The sequence below is a fragment of the Struthio camelus genome, chromosome 5 (assembly GCF_040807025.1).
Source record: "Struthio camelus isolate bStrCam1 chromosome 5, bStrCam1.hap1, whole genome shotgun sequence".
Taxonomy (NCBI): Eukaryota; Metazoa; Chordata; class Aves; order Struthioniformes; family Struthionidae; genus Struthio; species Struthio camelus.
Window position 1 is genome coordinate 76,547,808 of NC_090946.1, and position 27,834 is coordinate 76,575,641.

The 27,834-nt window shown below is 43.9% G+C and overlaps 1 protein-coding gene across 4 annotated transcripts in view; it reads right to left on the reverse strand.

Moving 5' to 3' along the window:
• Positions 1–27,834, reverse strand: part of SYT16 (synaptotagmin 16) — a 113,488-nt gene that overhangs the window by 83,225 nt on the left and 2,429 nt on the right. For 2 of the 4 annotated variants that reach the window (XR_011141701.1, XM_068947355.1), the window contains exon 2: positions 6,011–6,190. The exons of 1 other annotated variant lie outside the window; for it this stretch is intronic. Coding sequence is in view for 2 of the 3 variants with exons in the window: in XM_068947355.1 (XP_068803456.1) it covers positions 6,011–6,190 (180 nt within the window). In the remaining variant the exon portion in view is untranslated. The remainder of the gene's footprint in view (positions 1–6,010; positions 6,191–27,834) is intronic. One more of the 4 variants, XM_068947356.1, reaches the window with a different exon arrangement.

The following is a 27,834-nucleotide window of genomic DNA, read 5'->3' on the forward strand; positions in this document are numbered from 1 at the left end:
TACCTTAGGAAACTGGGTCCAAAGGTCATCAGAATTAGATACTGCAAACGAGACAGAAGTCTGGGAATCTGTGGCTAAGCAACTAGGCCAGGATATTAAAAAAGAAGACACAGCAGCAGAAATAATGCTTAAGTTCAGCAGCAAAAAATTCCAGCGCTTAACTTCTGATGAAAAAAGGAGGAGACATAAAATAGCAGGGGGGATTATGAAAAAGCAGTGGGTGGAAGGGGGAATGATGGAATTAAAAAAAAAAAAAATCCTCAGGAATATATCAGGGATGCAGTGTCATCAGAGTTAAAAGCAGAAATGTCATTGCTATAAGCAAAAGCATCATACATACGGAAAATTCAGCATCTGCTGAGAAAATAGGAACTAAAAAAATAATCACATTCTAACCTCAAATCTAATCTTCCCAAAAGTTTATTATGGAGCAAAAGTTCTTCCTAACTGTCCCCTTAGCAGAAGTGCTACTGAGGAGAGACCAAGTTTGATCAGACAACGCAACAGCTTCAGCTGCTGAGGAAATGGCACCCACACACCCTCTTTTATTTGAAAAAGCTGTGGGCCACAAGTTTTCTCTCAGTCTTAGACAACTTATACAGTCAGGTTGTGCCATCAGCTTCCATATGGTGCTTTAACTTCGGCAAGATATCAGGCTAGAGACAGGCCCAGGGAAAGACACATCCCTGCTCTTTAGCAGGACTGGATGCTGCACAGATTGGATGTAGATGGATACGTGCCCAGGCTAAAAAAATATCCTCCACTGTCCTGAGCTGACTTAAGCCACCACTTGATAGGCATGCTGCAGAAACTTCTGCTTCTGCTAAACTCCCTTCCTCTGTCCAGGCTGAGTGAATGCTAACTCCCTGCACAGCACCTCTGCTCCCAGGAGACTTTCAAAGCAGCTGGCCCCAGCCAACAGGGTATGGGCCACCTCTGCTCATGGTTCATGCTAACAGCCAGCCAGGACAGATGCCGGTTCTGCCTGCTTCTTCCACCCCCTGCAGATGGGTCTGCAATAAGAACCTGCTGCTGGGAGAGCCAGCCCCAGCAGGGAAAGCCACTCGCCCTGCACGGTGCTGCTAAGGCTGCTCTGCCTGGGGCAGCAACAGCCAGCAATCGGAACCCTCCATTACCCACCTCCATACACAGCCCATCATCGAGACTCAGAGAGATTCTCCTCCATCACCCCCATTCTCCCAAACCCTCAGCAGCTTTTCATATATTGTTATTTCTGATTATTCTTCAGTTTGAACAGATGTTCCCCGTCCCTGCTGTGTGCTTGCACAGCAATGCTCCCTCTCCAGGACGCTTACAAGGCATGCCGGAAGGAGAAGGAAAAGCACTATGGGGCTTGGGGCTTGCCCTAGCCTGGACACCCACAGCTTGTGGGAGGGAGAGCAATAGGGAATAAGCAGGCAAGAATAAAAATGGGGTATAGAATAGAGAATTTCTTCTTTACAGAAGAAACCAAATACACACAAGCCAAACCAATGCACACACTGTAATAGCCACTCCATAAAACAGCCAAAGCATCCAGAGGGAAGGGGCCTTCCAGTTCTCTTGGTGGGCAGAGGAGGGGGAACCAGTACATCCCCTCTCTCTCTCCCTTTCAGAGGGCCAAAAGGGCATCCCCCAACTAGCACCCAGGAGCTGCTGCAGCAGTGACAACCTGGATTACTGGTCAGGTCACGCACGCATTGCTCCCCAAGTCAGGGCAGCACAATGCAGGCAGGCTTGCCAAGGGGAAACAGTAGCATGCGCAGTAACACCGCTAATGTCAGCAGGCCCTGTACCAGGAGTCAGCAGGCCTGTCTGCATGGCCTCCAGCAGCCTGGAAGCATGCAGGCACACGGTCATCCTTCACCTTCCCAGAGCAGCCTACACTGAAACAGCCAAAGCAACCTGCCAGCGCTTGGAGCACAGCAGAGCCCAGGTTATTCCTCCTGCTGCAGGTCTGTGCCTGGCCGTGCAGAAGGGGCAGAAGGCAGTGTCTGCTCATCCCTCGGCAGTATCCCATGTCTACAACTTTCCTAACTGCCAATATAACCTTCCAGCTGTGCGCATAGCCATCACCTTCAGATCTTCAGCTGGCTGGGATGGGAGACAATCGGGTTGCTGCTTTCAGGTAACACCTGCAGCTCTGTCTCCTTCACAGATGTGCATTCTCACTCCTTGCAGCGACAAGTAACACATGGACTCAGCACAGATATTCAGGAGCTGGCAGGGCTAGCATTTGGCAACCCGACTAGAAGGCAAGCAAAGGCTAGACACAACGGGAAGGGATAATGCACCACATGCCAAAGGCTCATACTAGCACAACGCCAGTATTGCCTAATTTCAATTCACCAGTGGCAACCGTTCATAGTCTGACTACCTAAATTGTGCTTCAAACTGTCACAGATCATTCCAACAGGTGACCCAGCATCACCCCTGTTCAGACCACAGCTTGAGGAGGGCAATGGGAAAGACGCAGAAAGAGCAGCATCACTAAGGAGGGAGAAAGATATATTTAATCACTCAACAAAATGCATCATCAGCTCTTTGTTCAGAACTGCTTTTAGCCAAACAACCAAGCAAAAAATGATCTTGCGTCTCTCATGGTTTGGCAGGTGTAAACAAGTCAGCACAACTGATCCAGTCAGCCTGTCTGCAGGAGTAACGCAGAAACCTAGAGCACGCACAGCAGCACGCACAGGCCTTTGTGAGAAGCACGTAGCCAAAAAGCCACAGCTCCTTGCAGGCACCGAGCACGCAGCCCTCCTTTTTGCTGACAGGCCCTCTTCATTTATTTGGAATTCTGTGATGGCTAAATGCATATACTTTAATAAACACAATTTTGATAAATTGATGCTTGCATTACATTAGCACTTTAAACTTGTCAACTTAGATTGTGCAACCACCGTTCAATGTACTATAGAGACGCCATAAAACAGCCTGTGCCCTGCACTGCTTACGGGCACAAGAGGGAACGGGTGAAGTACATCCACGCAGAGGTGAAGCGGCTTGCCCCAGATCATATATCAGATTAGCGGCAGGGAGAGAAACAGGACCTAATCCCCAAAATGCCAATCTAGAGGATTAGGTTAACGAAGAAACATCAATAACACCTTTCAGTCTCTCCTGTAAACTTGTTAATGCTTATATTGCCATACATAAAGCAACCCATATTTCTGGGATCAAAGCAGTGTTAATTATTTCAGTTCACAGTGTGTTTCTATCCTCAGTTCAGCAGTAGCCTTGGCTTGTTCTATAAAAGCTTAACAATAAAAATATTCCTGGCTTCACCCTGGGGCAGCAGTTTACTGGCAGTGCTAGATAAGTGTACAGTCAGCACCACCCACACCAGTCTGCCTGACAGAGGAGCTGGGCTGGACTGGATTCAAAGGCTGTTTCCATGTCTTCAGCCATGAGCTGAAATCATGGATTCTGACAAAGGGCATGGGAAAAAATGGGAGCTTTCTCAGAGCTTTTTGGGCAAAAAGGGTGGGACATCTTAGAAAAACGCATCCTCATTGCTCTCATGTCATTTTTGGAATGCACACTTTTTTTTTTTTCCTCCTCATATATATTATTGACTTAGTGGTTGTTCCACAAGCTTTTAACGGCTTTTTCATTAAATAGCAATTAAAGCAAGCAGCCAAAGCGAAACCAGACCTGTGTGGTGATAAGGCAGAAAGCCCTGAGAAAATAGTTTTTCCTTCTCCAGTGTAGGTACAAGGAAGACAGAAAGAGGCCCTAGATCTACGTGATGATATTTTACCTCAGGTCTGCAGGTAGCAGGATGCAAATGCAGTGCCAATTCTTAAAAATATCGCTGGCAATTACCTTCAGGTGATTTCCTGGCCTCGTTACTTACAAATATTCCAAGGACACAGTAAAGCCTTATGCTGCCATTTACTAGTATTGATACACAATGCCAGCAGAGTACTCTACGGACATCCTGCTTCGGACTCTTCACATAAAGGCAAGTGTATAACATCTGACTTTCAGCTAAACAGATCAGCAGTCCTCCTGCATACTTGATTTGCATTACATGCACACAGACTCCTGCTTCTTCACCAATCAGATCTGGCGTCTTTGATCTCTAAGTTGTCATTTTTTTCTTCTACTTTAAAATCCAAAAATCAAGCTGAGTTCCTCAGACTGTGGGTTGCAAGTCCTGAAAAAGTTCGGAGTACTTATCCTCTCCAGGGAACTGTGCACCTACTCACTGCCAGCAATGAAAGGCAGTTAGCGTTTTCCTGATTAATATAAAATTAATATGTAAATACTTGCAGCAAAAACTATTATAGTTGTTTCTCATTCTCCAGCCCTGGAGGAACTAAACTACTTACTTCACAAGACAAGGCGGCAGGAAGTGAAAGGATTGCACAAGAACAAATGAGCCCCAAGATGACCATACTTGCGGAAAGTATGGGAAACTTGTGTAAAGGGAACACAATGGTCTTTGGACAATAATGGGAATAAAATGCCCTTCTCAGAAGACTTCAGCTGCAGCACTGCTCTAACAAGGCACCCCCAGCCCGACGCCGGACAGTCTCTGCACAAGGGGATAAAGCAACCGGCTTGCTCTCTGTCTGCTTTGTACATTACATTGCATCAGATGATGCAGCAGAGATCTCAGCTGGCTTCAGGCTAGCTTACCCAAGTACTGGAGACAGTCTGGCTACGACAGAAATGCAGAGACTAGTTAATCCTGCCAAGGATTAGTTAGCAGGATAGACACAGAAAAGGCTGTATGCTTCTCTGGGACCAAGCCCATTCGCCTGTAGAGAGTCCTACATCTACGGTGTGCTTACAACCAAGAGACACCAGCTCCATGTTCAACTGACACCACGAGGCTGCACGTTCTTTCTCCTCTGATGAGCTGAAATTTTATGTTGGGGTATCCCCTACGGCTGCCATGGCATTCATGAGTATGGTGCCTTCCTCCATGAGGCACGAGAAGCAATCCTTCGTTTCTCTGCACTACTCCCTCAATGCATCTAGTGTCTTGTAACAAACTGGGGGGTGGGGGGGGAATGGACCAATTTAAATGTCCAGGAAACAATACAAAAAAGGAACATCATGGAAGACACAACACACAAGCAGAGGATAAACAAAGGGGGACCATTTAGGCTGAAGAGAAGAAGGTTAGAGGAAGGGGAGAAAATATTATAAAATTGCTGCAAGTCAAAAAGGAATTAATCTTTTCCTCATATCTGTTAGGTACAGAGCTTAAATTGCAGCAAGAAAATCTGTCAGGAGTGATTCAGATACAGTTCTTCCGGACATGGAGCAAGGGAATGGACCTGCGGTCCTTTCCAGCTTTATTTTTTTTACAGTCATCTGTGCTGGAGTAACTCCCCAAAACCCAGGGGTCAATAAATCCTTTTGCTGGCAAGTATACAAAACAAGTCAAAACAGAATTTGGCTCCCATTTCATGAAAGCTAGAACATTTACACACAAAACAATAAAGCCTCCATCTAGCCTCAGGTCCTAAACATCAGAACAAAAAAAGACAGAGTAAAAAATAGCCAAAGCCAAACAATGAAAATAATTCTACAAAAGCAAAGTGAGTATTAAAATCCATTATGCAGAGAAACACAGACTCTACTAAATTTATTGCCTAGTTTCAGGACTTCGGAAGAGTCTCTTCATTTCCTGTACCTCTTGAGTATTTAGTATGTCCCCTATGAGCTAAGTCTTCCAGAGTCTTTTTAATGTCATGTTCTAAGCATTTCTGCATTGTAAATCATCGATTTTTATCTCCTTCTTCCAATCAATGCAAAGATATTTATGCTGAACACATAAAAGCTCTTGACACTATAGAAAAACCAATTATATCCTGCAAGACGTTTGCTTTCAGTAGTTGACATCATGGAATTATCCATTACACTTTGCACATGCCTGCCATTTACAGGAAAGCAGCGTGACCTTGCTTGCTTGAAGTTCGCATCTGTGCAACTTTGCGGAGCAACGTTGCAGGAACCTGCGGCAAAGGTAACTGTCTGACTCGGGGCATACCTGAGCGGCAACTCGTGAGAGCTGGGGGAGCGTTCTGGGGAAGCAGCCCTCTCGGTCTGTCCCGCTCCCGTGCTCCTCCCAGGCACGGCTTGCTGCTGGAGATGGGATGCTGGCTAGGCCCAAGTCCTTTCTGCACGCAGTCAGGATACAAGTAGAGAGCACACTTGGACGGCTCCCCTGCTGGAAGCAACACAGGTATACAGGGTGAGCCAGGAACCAGCCTTTCCATCTTGGCAAAACTGCAACACACTTTAAGTCTCTGAGTGGTTTTCTGTCATGACTCACCCACCAGCCCCCTGTCTTGCACTCTCTTCTAGCAGCAGCAATTCACACCTTCCTAGCAAAGCACTGTGGCTTGTTTCCCATTTCAGCACCCAAACAACATCCAGCATTGCGGGTGCTGGAAGCAAGATGAGGCTGTGCTCCCTGGAGGGGGCCCACCCTCAAAGGACCCCCTTGGAGGGGCAGTCTCCCCGGCCTCGATATCACGCTCTGGCTCTCACATGTCACCAGCTTCGCAGTGAAGAGGAGATTTTCTGTCACAATGTGACTGATGCATGGATGTGCCCTGGCTGCCACATGACTCGATGCCCGTTTTTTTCACATATAAGGTAGAAAAATGTTTCATCCAGCATTAAAACAGGCAGCAGTATTTATGGGAGAGCATACTGAATAAGAACACAGAGGAGACAGGCTTACCTTCCCTAGCCCTGCTTTTTAATTGTGGGTGATCATCCAGATTTTATCTGAAGTGACCACACACCTGCAGCCTCGGCAGGTGAGGAACAGCCTTTGCTACTAGCTAAACAGAACTGCATTTCATTTTTTAAAAACTTGGTCAGATCTTTTTCCAATGTAAGAGACTAATTCCACTGAAGTCAGAGAGCTGTCATGATTACATCTGATCCAGCCCTGCAAGTCATAAATACACCTTTAATATAAAAAAAAAAAAAAAAAAAGGGAGAACATTAAAAATCCAACGGTCATCCTTCTCTCTGCCAGTTGCAAGAGAAATACAAAAGCAGTAACACTAGTGTAAGCATTAGAGTCCAGATTCATTGTACTTAATTCTCTAAGGCCTCAACTGACCCAGCCCAGTAAGGCGGAGGAATCTGTCATTAGCAGAACAATTAATTTTTTGTGTATCCGGTGGATATAAGCTCCAAGTACCGCAGCAGAGATTTATTCATTCACAGCCAAACTGTTCATATTGAAATGATTTTTAAGTTCCTGCACTTTTATTACAGGGAGGTTTTTTTGTTTGTTTTTTGTCAAAAAATTTTGGCAAGCAAAAAGTTCCCCAAAACCCTTTAAAGAACTCGGCCAAGTTCACTGCCTGGTGGCAGATCTGCCCCCATTTATGGGAGATCAAATCACTTGGGAAAAAATGACAACCCCCCAGCCCAACTCTTTTTAAAAATTGACAATTTGATTTTGACTCTCAAATTGCAGGAAAAAATTGACTTTTCTCCCTCTGGTATTCATCAGTTTCTGAATACCTGGAACATCAGGCAGTCTGGGAACGGTGCGAGAATGCCAAGCAGATACCAAGGGTAGCAGTGGGCGTAGAGGAAAGGTCTGCTTCTTTAAAAGCACTGACAGAGATGCGCACGCAAGAGAAAAGCTGAAGACAAGAACTTGCAGCAGACAGTTCAGTGGCATTAAGCACTTTTGATATCTCTTCTCCTCAAAAACCAAAGCAGTCTTAAATAATAACAGTACAAAATTAAGCTGATTTCATACCCTTTAATCTAAATCAAGTAAAAGAGCACATGTTGCTTCATTTTAAACTATAGCGAAATAACCTTCATTTATAAGGGGAATGCACAGAATGATACCAAATCCTTGTGTGTTAATTCACTCTAAAGTCGCACATTAGTTAATTAGAAAACAGTGAAATTAACTGGTACAAACATAATTTGTGATCTCTATGCAAATATCTATGTAGTACTCATCACACAGTAGCTAATCAGATTCAAAAATACTCTTTTTGATCTGTCTCATACTTGATAGCACCATATTTCAGTATATGAAGAAGAGGGCAGCCTGACAGCCGATCTGATAATTCATCTGGCCTACTGAACACACCTAACGGCACTGTGAGCTCTGAAAAACGCTCCACGTTTTTAGGAGGGAAATCAGACAGATGCGTATCTGCTTTAAAGCAATACTTGCCCCCTACTTCAGGCCAAGGCAGATCTGGAGTTTGAAAGAGGTAAATCTAATCAGAGAAGGCAACAGACATCACGTCAGGAGAGGACAATGCAAGATGGCAGTGAGTATGCAACGGTCTAGAAAAGACTATCAAACAAAAAAGCAACCATGCAGTTTGAGAGGGGTATGCTAGCACCTAGTGTAGGTATCCAACTAGCTGGGACTGTAGGAAGCTCTTACCCCTACAGAGCTCCATGCTGCTGCAGCTAGGCTGCTTCTAGTATCCAGGTCAGCTCATACAGGCATCTGCTCTAAAAGTATAAACAAAGGTACCTTCATAGCACCCTCTGCAGCACAAAGCATGTCCTTGGTACTGCTGTGCAGTTGAGTTGACAGTCTCCAGCCAGCCAGCCTGCAGGACATATCCTTCCTAACAACTGCATTTTCCCTAGTGGAGATAGGGCAGGACACAGAGCCCTGGGAAGCGAGTGTCTCCTCCCATACTCCACAGAGCCAGGAGGAGCTGAGGGCCTGAGCCACATTACACAGGTGGCTGGAGGCATGTCTTCCGCGCTGCATGGCCCTGTGGAGGGCTGAGGAACAGCAGAAGCCTTTCAGAGAGTTTGTGATCCCACCGCTGTAAAAGTATCCTTTTGCGACAAGATGTTGCCTCCAGCCTTAGACCACCAGTAGCTTCCAAAGGCAGGAGAGCACCAAAAGGTACAGATGCAACAAGACAAAGAGGTAACAGATAATAGATAACGAAGATAAATAAGACATGACAGAAGTGTTGCATTTACAGATCTCATATAGCTAATTTTTTTTAATGAAAGAATTGAAGAAAATCTAGAAATTACATATAACTGAGAGGGAGAAAACTGTACTTTTTGTTTTAAATACTGGAAGTATGTATAAGCAATTTCCCTTTACTTAGATTTAAATAAGAGATCATGCTGTTTCTTATTTCTCAGCTCAGTCATGTAAAGTCCGGTTTCTGTGATCCACAGCTCTCCTTTTCCCATCTTCACCTCTAATATGCACAGACTGACAAGCTGCACTGTACTTAGCAAACAAAACACGCTCATTTCAAAAGGTATCAAAGAGAATTAAAACCACTTTGCACAGAGACATGTGCTATGTAATTTGCATAACCTATTAAGGTAGTAGCAGTTTTCATGCTATTAATGGAAAAAAAAGAGTCCTTAAGCAAAACAAAAAACATATAGTCAAGGAGAGTCAGTTGTTTAAGGCCAAGTTTACACACGGGGATTTTTGCATGGACTCACAGCAACTGTTTGGGATGATTCTCTTTCTTGCTGTGAAAACAAATCAACTTTAATTTGAAAGAAGCACTGTTACTGTGAAAATTAATAGAAATCCATCATCCACTGACTTTCAGAACTATGTTGGCAGCACGCTCCTTTTTCAAGCACCTGCTTGTTGCATTTCAGTACTGAGACTTCAGTACCTACCACTGACCTTGCCTGGAACATGTATAAATCACAGAATGGTTTAGGTTGGAAGGGACCTCTGGAGGGTCCTGTAGAGCATATTGCCCAGGATCACATCCAGGCGGGTTTTGAATATCTCCAGCAAAGGAGACTCCACATCCTCTCTGGGCAACCTGTTCCAATGCTCTGTCACCCTCACAGTGAAGAAGTTTTTCCTCACGTTCAGGTGGAACCTCCTGTCTTTCAGTTTCTGCCCGTTGCCTCTTGTCCTGTCACTGGGCACCACGGAGAAGAGGCTGGCCTCATCCTCTCGACACTCCCCCTGCAGATACTTGTACACATTGATGAAATCACCTCTCAGTCTTCTCCAGGCTGAACAGGCCCAGCTCTCGCAGTCTTTCTTCATAGGAGAGAGGCTCCAGTCCCCTCATCATCTTTGTAGCCCTCCGCTGGACTCTCTCCAGTAGCGCCATGTCTCTCTTGGACTGGGGAGCCCAGAACTGGACACAGTACTCCAGGTGAGGGCTGAGTAGAGGGACAGGGTCACCTTCCTCAACCTGCTGGCAACACTCTGCCTAATGCACCCCAGGATAACCTTGGCCTTCTCGGCCACAAGGGCACACTGCTGGCTCATGTTTGGCTTGTTGTCCACCAGCACTCCCAGGTCCTTCTCGGCAGAGCTGCCTTCCAGCAGGTCAACCCCCAGCCTGTCCCGGTGCAGGGGGTTATTCCTCCCTAGGTGCAGGGCCTTGCACTTGCCTTTGTTGAACTTCATGAGGTTCCTCTTGGCCCACCTCTCCAGCCTGTCCAGGTCCCTCTGAATGGCAGCACAGTCTTCTGGTGTGTCAGCCTCTCCCCTCAGTTTAGTACCATCAGCAACCTTGCTGAGGGTGCACTCTGTGCCTTCCTCCAGGTCATTGATGAATACATTGAACAAGACTGGACCCAGGACTGACCCCTGGGGGACACCGTGAAGCCTTAACTATGTGCGTGTCCCCAGCACACGCAGTTGTGTAAGCAGTGTGCACATGCTACACAAGCGTGCAGCACCTCCCTGAGTGAAAGGCAGCTTACGGCGTCTTAAGAAGGACAGTCAACACCTAATGCCACAACCCTTGCTGATGGCTATAAAACAGGAGGCATTACTGGACCACAGTGTGCCTGCTGTTACCTGCTTCAGAACTACCAGGGCAAGAGGGACACGTGTGCCATGCATGCCTCCAGAAAACATCCTTCAAGACGGCTGTGTGCCTGCAACACGCACCCCTCTTTCAAAGAGAACTGGAGGCATCGCAGCGCAATTCCCTCACTTGAACTTAGAGCAAGTGAATGCTGAGCAGATGACAGACTCCACAGGCCAAGCATGGTGGGAGATCCAGATTTCAGTTCACTTTGCAGAGAACTGCTAAGGTCACAGGCTGGAGCTGTGAATTCTCTCATAAAGCAAAAATCCATGTCAAACGCCCATTTGATAATCGACAGCCACACACACAAACTGTTTTTTGGATAGTAAGGAGCCACTGACCCCTTCTGACAACATAAGCAGCATCTAGGTTGTGGCCAAATATCCTTAAGAGCAGCCTGACATACTGAATCAACACATGATTGATGTGAATCAACATCAATCAATTTTGAATGCAGCCTTGTAATATTATCTATAGATATGTGTGCATAGCACATCTGAGCTCCCACCTAAAATTAATTCTAAGCCTTCTAGCACAGGGAAATTTCACTTCAAGCTGTGCTCTCTTGACAGTATGATTTATCAATTTATCTCTACACAAGGAAAACACACAGCTCCTCCTAGAGCAGGAGTAAAGATATGTGGAAACAAATAGTTATTTTGTAGACTCTGCTAGACTGAGGTTAGGTTTGTTTGTTTGCTTAAACCACATACAAATATCCTACAAGTGTTTTTAAGAGATTAAATCCTCTTTAAAACTGGAGCAGCCAGTTTAACATTCCAAGTGCCTTTAAAAAAGAAGGGCAAATCCTCTTGGCATAGAAATTGTCATTAATCAAAATGTTCTGCAAAGTAACAAAAACATTAGGTCATTCTAAATTATTTTTACCTGTTCCAAGGGATCATCGTAAAGGGCAAGACTGTTAGGAAAAAAAACCTAAAGCTACTCATATGGCAAGGATGTTGCACTGCCCTCTAGAGCCTTTGCCAGGTTATCATTCCAGCTCCTAGAAGCAGAGTTTCTTACAAAACTGGCTCTAAAGACACCACGGTGGGGGGAGTACCGTCAACTGGCTATGAAGCGGAGCAAATAATTAGGATGAGAGTTCAAATTCAGACTCCTCAAGTGGTCCTCGCTATTATTTTAGGCAATTTCTTTTTCCCCCCCTATTTTAGAGAGCATCTCTAAAATATGGTATAATTTACAAAGGAGTTTCAACATCATTCTTTAGATCCTACAGAAATAAAAATGCTAACAAAGGTAAAAGCACATTTTTTCTTACTTGCTCCCTTCACAAAATATGCCTGTGAGGAAAGCAGAAACTGTGGGTAAAACATATGAAGTTATCTCTATGACCCAGACTAAAGGCTCAGAAGCTGCCTACAGCCACTCCTGTAAATCAGATCACAGGATGGAGGATCTAACCGGCTCCTCCCGAGACAGGTAATAACTGCAACCAGATCTGCTGCATTTGAACTCTGCCCACTGCTAAGTGCAGCCCAAGCTACAGAAAGATTATTACTACTCCCACTAGCGCTTTGTTTTGGTTTTAAGCGAGTTTCAGTTCCCTTCACTCAAATTCATAGATGAAAGATTCCCCAACACAGCCCTACCGCATGTATCCATTTGTATGTTTCCAACCATCACAGTCCTTTTCCAAACATGAGCTAGCAAGGGGAGGACAAAACATACCTTAACCATAACATACCTAAACCATATCAAATATCTTCCACTGATACCTCATCCTAACAGCCGTGAACCCACCCAGATTCCCACTGCCCTTGTGGCAGGGAGTGGTCTGGCTGCTCTTTGTCCTTCTGCGTTGCGATTGACTGAGCACCTTCAGCACATCATTTCAGACTTCTCGCTTCATGCCCGTTAGTTAAGCTCATATACTCTCCCAACAGCTTAAGTCCGCCTTGCTGGTTTGGAACACGCAAATATATTATTTGCATTTGAATGGTACTTAAAGGCTGTAGCTGACTGCAGAACTCCTTGAAAAACTCCTCCCAAGAGATGGCTTACATCCTAAAAGTCACTTGGAGCCTTAGGAGAGAACAAAATGAAGATGAAACGAGGACAGAACGCATTTTGATTGAATCCCCCCTGTCCATATCAAATTGTACAAGTGCTGTGGGAAACAACTTCAAACATATAACAGACATACACGCCTGAACATAGAAAGTACCCTTGGAAGGGTGGAGCAACATGGCTGATCCAGCCTCCACCCATCAGCTGGCCCATTTCTTCTCACCAACGCAGCAGTAACAGTGAGTTAGGCTCCGGGGTAGAAAAAAGTCTCAGTCTCATGAGCCCTCCAGATGGGGAGGAGGGAGCAGGAGTTAAAAAAAATGCAAAAAGCATGAAAGACTGCTCAGTTGCTAAAATACATGCTACAAAAGACAAAAACAGGACTCTCCTCAAATACCTTGCAGTTTATATGAAGCCATGGGAAACCACACTTTGCCAAAAAGACAGACATGATGTTGCCCACACCAATTGCTGGGCAGCAGCAAGAACATCAGGGGCTGCATTTCATGGGTGCCAGGTCTAGGCACAGAGGACAGAGGCATCGCACATAGCTTTTAGAAAGAGTTTATCTGACTGAAGGCTAGAGTTTGGAGAAGGACTGAGGTCTCCAGGAGCCATTAAGATCCCTTAGTCTCCAGCACACATCATAAAACAGTGGAGGGGTTGGTTTTTCAGCTTGCTCCCCGAAGTTTGCCTGCTTCCCAAATCTCCACATCAGCTCTGCTTTACCTTATCCCATGAGGCCTGAGTTTGCTTTTTTGGGCTCCTAGCCTGGCCATGGAAATTGCAGCATAGTAGTAAGCGCATTTCGTGGCCTAACTAAATAAAGCACCTCGTATGACAGCTGGGCCCGCCCTGAGGTTCTTCAAGCATTGCAAGAAAAGGTGATAGAGAAGATGCTACACTAGACATGACAAACACAAATGTTCAGCAAGGTTCAGTTTGACCAACAATCTGCTCAGTTTCATGTATGAGAGACTTCCCTGATGCAGACCTACTCCATAGTTTACTCTCTGAGCCTCTCTCCTCCAGGCTGGGTCCCTGTGACAGCCTTTAGCGCTCTCTTGGCTTGGGATTGAACTCAGCAGCTTCTTCTGAAGCCTACTCAGAGGAAAACAGGGAGCAGCAGTTTACTGCTCAGTACTGATAACAAACAGCTGGAGTCCCTCACAGTCTCTCAGCAGCAAGGTGCGAATGGACAGACATGTTTTATATTTTAAATGTTTTCCAGACTTTCCAAAAGTATTCTTTTAGCTCATCTGTCTTCAGCTGGACCCTCTTTCCCAGCCTCTCTTCTCAGGGATATCTAGACATACTGAATTTTGTCCTTTCCAAAAGCAGCTCCTTGATGCTGGTGTCCTATGAGACAAGGAACTCCAGGCACTCAGCTGCCATGGGACTGCAACAGGAAGGGTGAGCCTCAATACAAACTTAAAACACCAAAACGCAGGCATCCACAGGTGGATAGGCTCTAGGCATCTGAACTCCTGTTACAACCAGTGGATATCCACTCAGCGCTGTCCGTGGATCTTAGAGTGCAATTCAGCTGAGCAATCACTAGGTGTCTACTATAAAATGAGCTGAATCGCTCTCCAGGCTTCCTGGACTGTATTGACTAGGTCTCCGTTAACTGTAACGGGAGCTTAGATACCTACCACTTCACGCTGTTTTAATCTCACACTGAATCTCATCTTTGTTCTCAAATCCATCCCAATTACACATATGTTCTTTGAGAAGCTTAAAAGTTTATGTATGCTAAATTAGTGTCATTGAACTGGTGTAAAGTTTTATGTCTGGACACGACTTAAATTTATATCCTATGTTTGCCTCTTTCAAAGAAAAAAAATATTTTGCAAAAATTTATATTCTCTTCGCTAACTCAGTAGTGTGCCCTCAATGTTTCCTTACTAATTACAGAATGTTTTTAGGAACTACTGAACACTATTGCGAACACTGAGATACTGTTATCTCGGTCCAAGACAAAGTTGGAAAGCTTTTAAGTTGCCCAAATGTTCATCACATTGAATCACACTCAATTAACCTAATCAAGTATTTCTCTAGTGAAAACATACTTCTCTGTGCTGGCAGTTTCCGACTCAACCACAATTCATTCAATGTTAAGGGAAAACTATTAGAAAACCATCTGTTCTCTTTAAATAGAGAAGCTATTTTTACCTTCATGATGAGTCCAAGTAATTATAAAACAAGCGGAGTGGGTTTCAAAATGAAAAAGAAATAGAGAGGGTGAGACAGCTGCCACTTTGTGATTATCACACTACAAAACATGTTACTAAGCATGTGTGTTGTAGGGCTTACCCTCTTACCCTCCTCACCATGCTATGCATCATGTAATCTAGTGTCATCCCATTAGCTGAAGCTATACAGTGTATGCTACAGGGAGGCATACAGGTTAGAGCGCAAAAGAGAGTTTCAGTAAACGAATCTTTACATATTAGAACTGAGTGCCAACAGAATCCCAAAGTTAAAGGTATCAAAAGGGTTGACTCTCAAAGGAAATAGGGGGCAAAGTCCCTCTCATTTCCTATGTTAGGTGCCAAATTCAAAACTGCAGTCCTCAAAATTGTCAGTCAGCTGGCACCTAATCCTAGGCGATCCAACACTTTCTTGCATTAACTCTCTCCAAGTACCTACTTGCTCACAGAAACCTTGACAGTGTTAACCACATCAGCAGCACGCTCTCATATGCGATCCTTCCTGCAACCTATAGTGCCGAAACAATTGGTCACGTTTCCTGATGAGCTTATTTATTACCAAAGAGATTAAGTACTGTACAAGACACAAGCACCTTCTATCCAGCAGTTTAGCGGCTGAAGCTACGAGATAGGACAGCCCTGAACTGAAGTCCTTGGTTTGCCTAGAAGGAGCTGAACCCCCAACACCATATTCCCCTCACCTGTTGAGTTTTCCTGGAGGAGAAGAGCTCTCGGCACGTTCCACTGAAGCTATTCCATTTAAACGCTCAGTGGCCCAAAAAGATAAATGCCAAAGAGCGCAGCTCGACAGCACAATAGTTGGAGGGCTGGCCTGACACAAGGCAGTCCTGATTCCTAGCTCATGCTCCAGGGACTGCTGATATGAACCTGCAAGAAACTCAGCAAAGGCTCAGGAGCCTGCAGGTTGCTCCCTTCAGTCTCAGAGAGGGACACATCTCCACACTATTCTGCTCAGCGTTTCATATTGACTGCCTTAAAATGACTTACTTCCAGGCTGCTGGCTGTAGGGTAATCCCACTGAGACATCTGACTGACTATAGGATCTATGTGGCTACTCTGTTTATGGTCTGAAAAGACCTCATCAAGGATCTCATTGCAGCGCCTGGGAGAGAAACATTCCTCCAGTCTCTCCAACTTGTGAGCGAATATGCCAAGCAAAACTCTTAATTTTCCATTGCTCCCATTCTGGAATCGCCTAGTCATGGATTTAATGCTCCACATGAACTTGAGAAGTCCCAGACTGCCTATGACTCATCTACTGGTTTCAGCAAGGGACACTCATAAATGGTGCTCAGTGACTTCAGGCAGGCAAGGGCTGCTATGCAACACCATGTGAGCAAGTGTTTCTTCTCCCACCCAGGCGGTCAGCTCTGCATGACTCTTCTTTCCTTGGTTTAAAGGGAGAACAAGACAGAAAACAAGGTAACAGCAGACGCTCTCATTGCATCCCTCTGCCAGATGGTAGAGAAAGAGTTCAGAGGAAAATGGCTGAACCAGGAAGAGGAAAGAAAGCAACAGGAAAGTAAACGGGGATAAGCAGAATAGTTCTGGAGGTCTGTCCTTGCACCTTCAGCAAGGCAAACACGCCTTCCTGTCTTGCGCAGTTCTTATTGAGAAAGCACTAAAGACAAGTGTGCTGACAAGGATCTCTCTCTCCTGTAAGATTGCCTACTAGGAGACCTTTAATCCGCTCCTTTTCCCAAAAAAGGGGGACCTGCAGCTCTGTTACTAGAGCGACTATCAGATTTTAGTTATTTGGTGTTTTTCTTAAACCTGTAACTCTAGGAACGTTGTAATTACAAAAGAGAAACCCAACTTTGTTTTATGTTTTTGTTTCTGGCTTTCTTGTTTGCAGAAGAAATATCTGAAAATCAGAGATATGCATACTAAAGGCCCAAGAGTCAGTGAGAACATGTAGTTTTTTTGTTTTCTTGGTTTGAGTCTTTTGAAATTCTAAATTGCAGCTTTAGGAGGCCTGCTTCATGAATTCTGAGCATGTAACAACACTGTCACCCTGACCTCCTCACAGGGCCTAAACAGTATCATTCAGATACACCTAAGTGAATACAGATGTTCAGAAAGAACTCATCAGTCCCAGGGAACAGCACGTCTCCTAATTGCCTTCCTCTGCCTCTCCTGATTGTCACAGCACGTACTACAGCAAGACCCAGTGATAAAGAGGAAATTCATGAGCATCATCAAATTAGGACACATTGAGTTGTATCAGTATAGTTAGTACATCCAACAGTTTGAGGACTCCTTCCTCAGGATAGCACTTTCCACTTGGATTTATTAAATCACTACATTAGTCATAACTTCTTTATGACTCTGGAGCATTTCAGACTGGGTCATGGGGCCAGCCAGGGAGCTCCTGGGTGATCAAAGCTGGGAGTTTGCCAGCACTGGCAAATATACTATATGATATTGATGAGAATTTCATCAGACACAAACAGTCATAACTCTGTAACAGAGTAGTGGGATCCCAGAGAAATCACTATCCTCCCACTCATGAACTGTCCCTTACTACGGCTCTTTGTAAGATTAGATATGCATCAGATGGTTCTCACTCGCATGAAGATGTTGGCATGTGGCTCTTGGAGTCAGGTAGGCTGACCTGCCTTGTTATACAGCATCACAAATAGCAAAAAATAGACAGAAAAGCCTGCAAACTGTCAAATCCCTCATTAGGAATTGCCCTTAAAAAACATAGCAGAGCTTTCCAACATGAATTCTGGCAATAGGAATATAACTTAATTTGAAAATGCTTATTTATTTTATACATAAACGCAGGTAATAATTTGAGTACCAAGAACTGCAGAACAAAAAGCAAAGAGCTACTGCAAAACGCTGTGAGCATTTTGTGTATCTCATCTAATAGGGCTTCAGTGAAACCTTAACAAACATTTATCTTAAAAGTACAAAACCAGAACCCCTGAACTCATTTCACAGCATAGCTCCCTGCACAGGTCTATTACCCACAGGACAAGCTATTTTTGCAACTGGAAAATAAGGTAACTTGTAACTACACCCTAGCTTCATGAAGTACATACATTTATTTAAAAGACTGTTTAATGCAGCTGTCATAACTTCACCAACTAAAACACAAGTCTTAATTGAACAATAATAGGTATTTTACCTAAACATGTAGATCCTGAAGAAAATGATGAGGTGAGACTGTCAGCTGTTAAAAAAATAACTTTCTAGTCCTTGTAGCTATGAAAAAAAATACTCTCTTCCCTTTCACCTGCTCCTCTGAAAAGCAACTCACAGGACTTCAGCTGCTGCAAAACAAGAAAAAGGACAAAAATCTCCCACACACTAAACATTTTGTGCACGCAGAACAAGATGGACAACAAAAACCTCCCACGCATTAAACATTTTATGCATAATTTTTTATGGTGACTGCACTGCTCTTTGGTGTTGGCTCAAGGTTTTTGAGCACAAAGCATAACTGCAACATGTTACGCAAAACAGACTTTAAAAAGTAAAGCTTCTCAGATATTTTTCAATAAGTTCTTGGAAAAAAAAAAAAACCCCACTGATTCCAAAGATTCACTAGGAAACAAAAAAGAGGGAAGAAAGATCAATTGCAGTCAGCGTTTCAACTCCCACTCCCATCGTCTGATAAAAAGTTTTGGTCTCACTTCATACAGTACAAAAGAGGCCAGAATTTAAAACTCAGTGCATAACTTCCTTATGTACAGCAAAGCACACTTCATCTAAACGCGTCATGCACAATCAATTTATACCAACGGCTATGAGAAACTGCATGTAGCTCATTGTTTACTCTCAAGAGGGGAGAAACACGACACTGCCCAAATAACTTCAGAGACAATGCACCACAAATCCACTAAAGCAACTGGGGTCTTCAAGACACAGGTCCTAAGGAAGGAGTCATATCATACCTACAGCCAACACACAGACACCTCAGCACAAGAGATATCCTAACTATGCTTCTTATGCTTCCGATTCTTAAATAGACCATTAAAATGCAGGTCACTATCTTAGCACAATGTAGACCCTGCAAAGCTCCAGAAGACTCTGCATCAGGGACTGCAGTCCCACCTGATACTGCAAAACACAGAGGCAAAGAGCACACACTGCAAAATCCCTCTGGATGCTGCAACCTCCTCTTTCAGTCAGCTGCGTGACTGCACAGCAAGCTGGACAATGGCCTCCTTTCCACTTCCCAGGTGAGGGACAGACAGCCCCTTCCTTCCCCTGCTCAGGGAGAGGGGAAGCAAGCACAGGAGAGGTTGAGGCACATCTGCCTGGTGCACAACTACCTGAGGTACTCTTGTATCTGCCTAGGAACCAGGCTGCGTGCTAATTTTGTCCTTTTAGCAGTTGCAATTGCACACACTATTGAACAATCTGCAATGAGCAAACCACAAAAAAACTGCTAAAAGTCTATTGTAGACCTTTGTCAAACAGGCCATGGCCTAAGAGGAGGTGCCATCTCCTCATAGGCCTGGATGTGTTGGCAGGGCTTGTGAGCTCCATTAGAAACTCCTAAGATTTACTCTTTGCTGTAATTCTCACTTCCTTGTCTCTCCTAGAGCAAAATTAAATTCTGAAAAAGAGAAAAATCTATTACAAATTGCTTGCTGCAGATGACAGCCCCAAGATCCTGATAATCAGCTTTTTAAAAGTGGCTCAACTGCCCATCTTCTGAGCAAATTAACAACAGACACACCAGCAGGAATTAGCAGTGTGCAGATGCCCTCTGTCTGCAGAATCCCCTGACTTGAAGAGTGATTTTATGGGAGCTAATGGCTAGGAAAAGAGAAGGTGTCACATTAAAAAGCAATAAATTATTTTAGGAAGCTCTTTTCTTTCAATCACAGCCAGACACCATGAAGGGCTGAGCAGATCCAGGTGAAAATTACTCAGTTTTGGTTCAGTCACCAAACATGATACGTTTTTGTATCCACTGCCTCAGCATTTGGTTCTCAGGAGAAGGTGATGTTTAGTTTTTTTAATTTGCTTATATTATCTGGATATGGAAATCTACTTATTTGAGGCACCCAGTATCTTGTACATTTGGCCCCCAAAAGCTTAACAATATCACCTAGCTCAAATATAACACATTTCATGCCCAGAGTACCACAGAATCAGCATCACATACGGAAACAAGTGCAGGGAAAGGAAGCAAAATCCCAAGGTCTCCCAACAGGTCAGTAGCAGAATAAGGACTATTGCCCAGACATGAGTCTCAGCCAAGCCCTCTGCATGGGGCCAAGAGAGAGGTCAAAAGAATTTCTGAAATGGAGTGGCCAGAATGGTGAAAGGCACTCAGGGGAATTCTTCATGCAGCTGTACTAGTTGACTAATCTGTCTGTTGCCTCTGATGCAGTCAAACACTTTCTTCTTGAAATCTTGTCCTCCCTTGGCTTATGCAACGCTCCTTTCAGATTTCCAGTTGTTCCTTTGTACGATCCTCCCATCCTTCTCTACATCCTCCCCATTTCCCTGAGTTTCCCTGTGGGCCTATTATATCTTTTTGCCTTTCCACCTCATTTAAAATCTCAGCATCTATTTTTTCATTCATGGCTTACAGCTCTGCCTTCATTCCAGGCTTAGCATTTCTGTCCACACTATATCTTGGCTTGTCTTTCCAATATTCTTGCTGTACATCTTGTAACTCAGCTCAAACTTCAAAATGCCTTTAAAAAAAAAAAAAAAAAGCTCCTAATCTTGAGCCTGTCTGACAGCAGCACAACGCTATATATGACTTTGGCCAAAAATCAGGTCATCTACTTGCCTTAGAACTTACTCTCATACAAAGGAAGCATCAAGCTCTGGTACAATATCTCTTTGTACAGACATGATCTTTGCAATTCACCCATACTCCAATCATACAGTTTAAATTCTCTCCCTAGTCTTCCATTTCGGTTACTATGAGGTGCTCTTCTCTGGACTTCGCTGTTGTAGAAATAGTTCGACCCTAGGTTTCCAAGGAGCAGAGTCTCACGCACGTGTAACAGCAAAATTAATTATTTAATTAAATGACAGTATGACAGAGTAACAGCTTCAGCTGGGTGCCTCCTGGGGAGGGACTCAGAACAAAAGAATTCTTAAGTAATTATCCCTTTTACAGTCGTATTTCCCTGCCTGCCAGTGAAAGTCTCTTCAAATCCTCTTTACTAAGTTGGTGGTCTCTTTCCTTCTGATTGGTTCACATCTACATCCTGGGATGGTTGCTAGACGGTTGCTATGTTCCTGCTTCACAGTACCTTATCTTATCCAAAGGTCAGCCGTTACCTCTGTTCATTCTGGTCACTCTGTTCTGTATCCTTGAGGGCTGGTTCTAGCTGACTTTGCAGTCGCATTGTCAGCACTATCCTTTGGGTTACAGTTCAGTCCCACGGCCTGCAGGCTTCACCTACTTTAGGTACTTATGCTAAGCAAGAGTCAGACTTGTGCTAAGCTGAAGCTAAGTCAGCTACAATTCCCTTTTCTAACATTGACAAACGTTGTCTTGTCTTCCTCATACCCATTCAGAAAGCTGCTAGAAAGGTCACTCTCTCAAACCGTTCATTTACTTAAGTCTTGCAACCGGCCACGCTGCAGTCAGATAGCATTGCTTGTGGCAGTATTAGTGCCGCTGGTGGATCCTCAGCCTACAGAAGGGACCTACTGCCCTCTTTTTGTTTGCAATAGGCAACTTGAACCTCAACAAAAACACAGAACACCACAAAATAACTGCTGGTTTTAAAGTCAGTACTTTGTCTAGATGTTCTGACGAAGAGCTGCTTGGTAAATTTTGTCAAGCCTCAAAGAAATTCATTCGCTTCAAACGAATTTGAAACGAATTGAATTCAAACTGAATTTGAAAGCAGCCAAGTCAAGAGCAACCTGCTTTCTGTTACATTTACTGACATAATTTGTGTGCACTTTCTTTGGGTACATTGTTGCATGCCTGCAATTTCATGCAGCTGTCAGCTCCATCAGGCTCTGAAGGCACAATCTAGGGTTAGATGTCTCATGAGGTTTGCAATGCTTCATCTGTGCGAAATTTTTTTTGCACCTTAGCTATAAGAGATAAGACATGGGTAGACACTTGCTGGGAAAAAAAGGGGGAATAAAACATCTCCACTCTCAGGACCTGCAAAAGGATTCTCTGAGGATTAATGTGACTGCGCCAGATTTTATCTTCATAGATGCAGACGGCTATGGCCAAAGGGACAAGTGCCACAGAAACCTGAAGGACAGCAAAGCCCACCCATGTGCACACAGCCCCTTGAGTCTCTCCCTTCCTCTGCCAGTGTTGAGGGACAGAGGTCCTACCTCAAGTAAAGGTGATGAGGCAGCCAAGAGGCCACGGGGAAGTAGAGATCAGAAAACCACAGAGACCTGGGCCACATCCTTTCCTCTTCAGCAAAGCAGAAGACACATCCAACCACTGCCACCCAGCAGTAACAGGCATACGGTAAGCGAACAGGCAGTTGATGGTTTGTCTCATTTATCATGAGCAGATAGGCCACAAGGCACTGTAAGTGCCAAAGGCTGTGACCAAAATCAAGGCAGCAGATTTATTGGACAATGTGTAATTTGTAACTGCAGTAGCTTCTAAGAGAAAATAAAAATTAAGCTTTCATCTCCAGCATCTTCTTTATTGTTCCTTGGCAACCTGAGTAAACACTAGACATCCAAAACTGTAACCAACTGTTTATCCATCATTTAACCCTCCTACACCATATTCATCTATCTTACCCCTAAAAAGGCCAAGGATAGCACAGCTAACACAATATCCATGACTAATTAAAATATGTCTAACTGGATTTGTTTACAGCCACTGTAATAGGCTGAGTACACACATATCAAATAAATACTTAATAATATATCTTCCTCTGAGTGGGAATTCATCTCCTGAAAAAACACATGGAAGAGTCAGTGCAAACTCTGTGTGCCTAACAGCAAGTCACAGAAAAACAGTTCGTAGAGTCTACCCATCCCCCTGACAGATTAGACTCAAGCCCTTGCTAAATAATTGATCTAATGCGTTCAGTGCCCAAGAGCAATCAGCAATAGATCATAGAAATGGAAAATGAACACAAGGTCTCCTAAACGACCACTTAACCTCATCGATCATGATATCAGCCTGTCTGAGGCATATAAGAGGCTGCTTTTGAAAATAAAGCTGCCTCGTGTTTTTAGTTAACCTCTCCTGCTAGTTATGACTACTTCTGTTCACATAGGCAGCATCTCCAGAGTTGAGCAACATCATGGAGGGACTTAACCAGGCCAGACCGTACACACTTGCTCCCCCGTGCGCACCAGAATCAAAAGAACCTCTCCAGAAAGTAACATGCAATAAACGTTACAGACTATTGCAGATGGATCCCCAAGGAAATGCTGGCATCATTGCTCAGAGCAAAGAAAAACCACAGAACTTCATTTTACAAACCTTTACACAACTAGCAGCTCTCTTGCTGCCATAGGGCTTACAGCATGAGGTCCCTACGCAACCAAAGAGTCACCACCAGGCTCACAGCAATTCCTCCTTAATTACCCTTCTCCACTGAAAGGGACCCATGTCACAGTGACCTACGCATACTAAATTAGTGAGGCAGCCATCATCAGCCTGATAATTATCCGGGGCCAGATGTGATGTAAGGTATCTCACGTGCCCAAAGATACTGGTTTGGCTCCTCATGCCCTTGCAACTGCACCCCTGTTCTTCAGCTGAATCACTCCCCATCCCCTCCTAGGGCATATAAAGTTGCCTATCTTTGTGAATAATAATGCCCAAAACAAACTCTCCTCAGAGGCAGCTTTCTTGGAGAATACCTCCACTTGAATGCTTATCAAAACAGGAAGGAAACAGATTTAAGATGTTCTCCAATTTATTTTGCAAGCCGTTCTGAAGTTTGACTAAGTAATTCTCTTTGAATGTTTTCTCATGGGGACACGGTGTAAGCACAAATACAAGCTCTTTATAAAATTAACTGCGTTTCAAGTATTTAGAAAAGAACATACAATTGCAATCAATATTTTCCACAAAGCAGGCATTTTTCAAGATATGCTCTCAACGCAATCAGATGTGATGCAGGTCTGTTATTAGCAAGAACATAAGCAACACAATGTCAAAATGAAGCAAAAGAGGTAACAATAAAAATCAAAATATCTAACAGCCCTAGTTATTTTCAAATAGCAGGTTTTTCATATGCACCAGCGTGGCACCACTCAACAAAGCCTTCCGCAATTACATGCTGTTTTACAGTAAGATGTCAGGCATACAGGCACAGGGGTGGCTCCAGGCATATGTAAAGGAGGTAATTACCTGGGGCAGCAGACTCACAAAGGCAGTAAAGTTGTGGTCTGAGGTGAGAGACCCAGACCACCCTCACTTAGCGGCAGAGCTCTCCGAGGCAGACACCATCTCTCAGAACAACCCAGGACTTGGAAACCAAGCCAGCTTCCCTAACAATGAGATTACCCAGACTAGAGGTTGCCCAAACGATGGAGGAGAAGCTGCAGGTCAGCCTACCGCCTTCACATCTCACCCCACAGCAGCAAGGCCTGAATGACCCAGTGGGGATGAGCACTTGCCCTGTGCAGAGCTTGGCCAGGCGGGCCAACAACAGGGCCACGCGTTACAGGAGACGGGAGCTCACTCTGCTACGATGCCCTGAACTCCCGAGGGAAAGTAGTACCGAGGGATCACCCTGCTACAAATCCTGAGAAACACTGAGCTGCAATAGGTACACGTCTTCCCAGACAGCACTTCAAGCACACTGATACCTAGAAGCATGACAAAGATCCATCTCTTCAGGCCATCCAGAGAGACAAGGCAAGTTAATCAACAAGATTCCAAATTGTTATTGTCAGTTTATTCACTTATTTTTTTGAAGAAGCATCTACCAGTCTTGTCTGGATTTTCTAAGCATATTAACAAAGGGGTCTTAATAGCCAAGAGAACAAGAGTATCTTCCTCTAGGGCACTATACCAGACAGACATCCTCTTCCTAGTACCTTCTTTAGGGACAACAATTCACTCAAGATTCAGTTACTCTATTTGGGATCTTATTACTGCAGTAACCACTGCCACTTTAGTGTACTGTGATACCCATGTACATGAAGTGATACAAAAACAGATACAGACTGTTTAATTAAAAGCTAGTTCAAATGACTAACAGCCCTTTAAAAGAGCAAAGCTGCCTTTGAGCAGAACACAGTCAACACACTTCTACACAGTGAACAGGTGAGCCGAGGTGAAATGGTGTTAAGCTCTGATATCACAGACCCAGTGGGATTGAATTTGGACATCCCTATAACACTACCAATTTCTCTACACCTGAGAGGTTCCTAAGTCAGGAAAATCAAAACTGAGCTACAATGAAATGAATTTTCATATGAAAACTAATATATTTTCTAATATTTAAAGACTACTCTGAACAGTCACATATGTCTCCTTCTAAGTACTCTTTTCCATGTATTCTCTCAGAAGATTTTCATTTAAAAAGGTCTGGAACATATTTAATATCACGAGGATTATTAGAAGTGCATTCAAATGATCCACAGTTTTTGGTTCTCATTAGTACTGACCTGAACTGCGTCCAAGCTGCACTCACTTCAAATTGGCTTGAAACCAAACTTGCCTCTCTTCTGATCTTTCAGCCAGCAGGAAAAATGAATTATTTAACAATAAAAATCAGAGCAGACTGCCCTAACACATCTCTCTGATCACCTCAAATCATCACCACCAACTCTTCTGGCAGTCCAGAATCACAGAGCAATAGAGATGCCCTGGCTATCCTTCTTTTCTCTGAGAACAGCTCTGATTCAAGGGCAGAAGAAGTGATACTACCTGAGCTACCAGGATGACCCTGCTCATGCCAAAGTTCCCCAAGACAGCTAGTTCTGCCAGTGCTGCTACTGCTCCACGCAAGTTCAGGCAGGGTTGGCATCTGCTAAGGTGCCTGTTGGATACAAAAGCTAAACAGAACAAATCAGATTTGCGACTGGAACTGATATCATAGTCTATATCTGAACAGAATTTAATATATATACACACCATCTTACCAAGTCCAAGGAATGCCAGCTCATTCATTCTAATATTAAGCTTCTCTCAGATCCTTTTTTACTTCAAGTATTATTTCTCAATCAAAACATTTCGTCATTTGAGCCAGCTGAGGAATTAAATGATAGGTGTGCTTATCAAAATTAGACACAGACCACCTAGGTAGCCTTGAAAGCAGCACAACCTAAAGCAAGTATCTCAGCACTAAAGACGAGACCACAGAGCAGAGAGGCAACAAAGGCAGTTCTGCCAGATCTGGACTGGCAGTGAAAGAGGCAGTGGCAGCCCTAGGACAGCCAAATGCAGAAGAAACTGCAAGGAGCAGCATACAATGGAGCACGAATGTTTCCAACTTCCTCAAGCAAGGCTCAGCTACAAGCAGGTTGGGAAATGCTGACCACATCAGAGCTTCAGCAACTAAGCCGTAAGACGATGCAAATGTCTCTAGGCTGCCTCACTGCACTTACAACAATGTATTGGCACTTCAGCATTTCCAGTGCACTGATCATACCTTATAGTGAACCCCATCCCTGGTATATGTTATGCTTATGAGGAGCTAATTTAGAGCACCATAAATAATTGCTTTAATTTGCTGTTTGCTGCTATCTTAGGACTTACAAAAGGCAATCCCCCGCTCCTTAACCATGTAACCTCAGAGGAAAAAAAGACTATCCGCTTGGCTCGCCAAAACATCCAGTAATACTTTATGAGCTCAGATGCTTCTTTTATAGGGTTATCCTCTTCTGAGGCTCCACTCACAGTCCCGAGTTTTACGCTCTCTTAGAGAAACGCCCAGGTCCTGTTTCTATCACGCCTCTACCAAATGGACACTGAGAAACATGCCCTTGTAGTTTCTTTCTCAACGTCACACAAACTGAAAGATGGCAGCTATGTTTCCACCATCCTTTTCTTACAAGACATTTCTTTTCTGTGGACAATTTCAGCGACTTTATTTTTTCTCTATTATCCCAGGCTGTGCTCCAAAATTCTCCCCCTTTCTCAAGTAATTACTTTAATAGTTCAAAATTAAGGACAAGTGAGGTGCTAACAACTTTCAGGGGTCATTTTCTAGCTTCAGAAGGAAAAGGAAGTGAACTGGCATGCACAGCAAAAACACTGAAAGAGAAATCAGCAATTCCCTTTATAACTGTTATTATTTTAGTGGCTATATTGTGTTGTCTCCCTGACCTTTCATTACGCTTTCTCTTACTGTAGAACAAGAGACATTATAAAAGAAGGAAAAAGCCATACCTCTCTCTACATATGGAAGATTTAACTCTCAAGCTAAATGCAATTTTTAAATTTGAGGTGAAAAAATATAATAGACTTCTCCGGGATAAACCAAGTTTGACCTACAAAACTCTCATCTTACTACCAGGTTTAAATGATCACGTGTCTTCTAAAACATGACCAATGCACAGGTCAAAATGGCTCGCTATGCAGGTGAAGTCACTGTTTGTTTTGTGTGACAACGGTCAAGAAGTTACATTACGCTAGATAAGGAAGAGGAAGAACCTGTTCCTTTCATACATAAATCATAAGAAACTGTTCTCCAACTAACTAACTGAGCCTAAAGACCAAGTCTAAAGAGCCTGATCCTATCACCAGGGAAAGAGCTGCAAAAAAACAAACGATTGCTCCAGTGAGGATATGGGGGAGAAGGAGCTGCCTTTACTTAAGAAACAAAACCATAACCCTATTGGCTTTTGGGTTAGAAGGACTTCCAATTAATTAAATATTATAC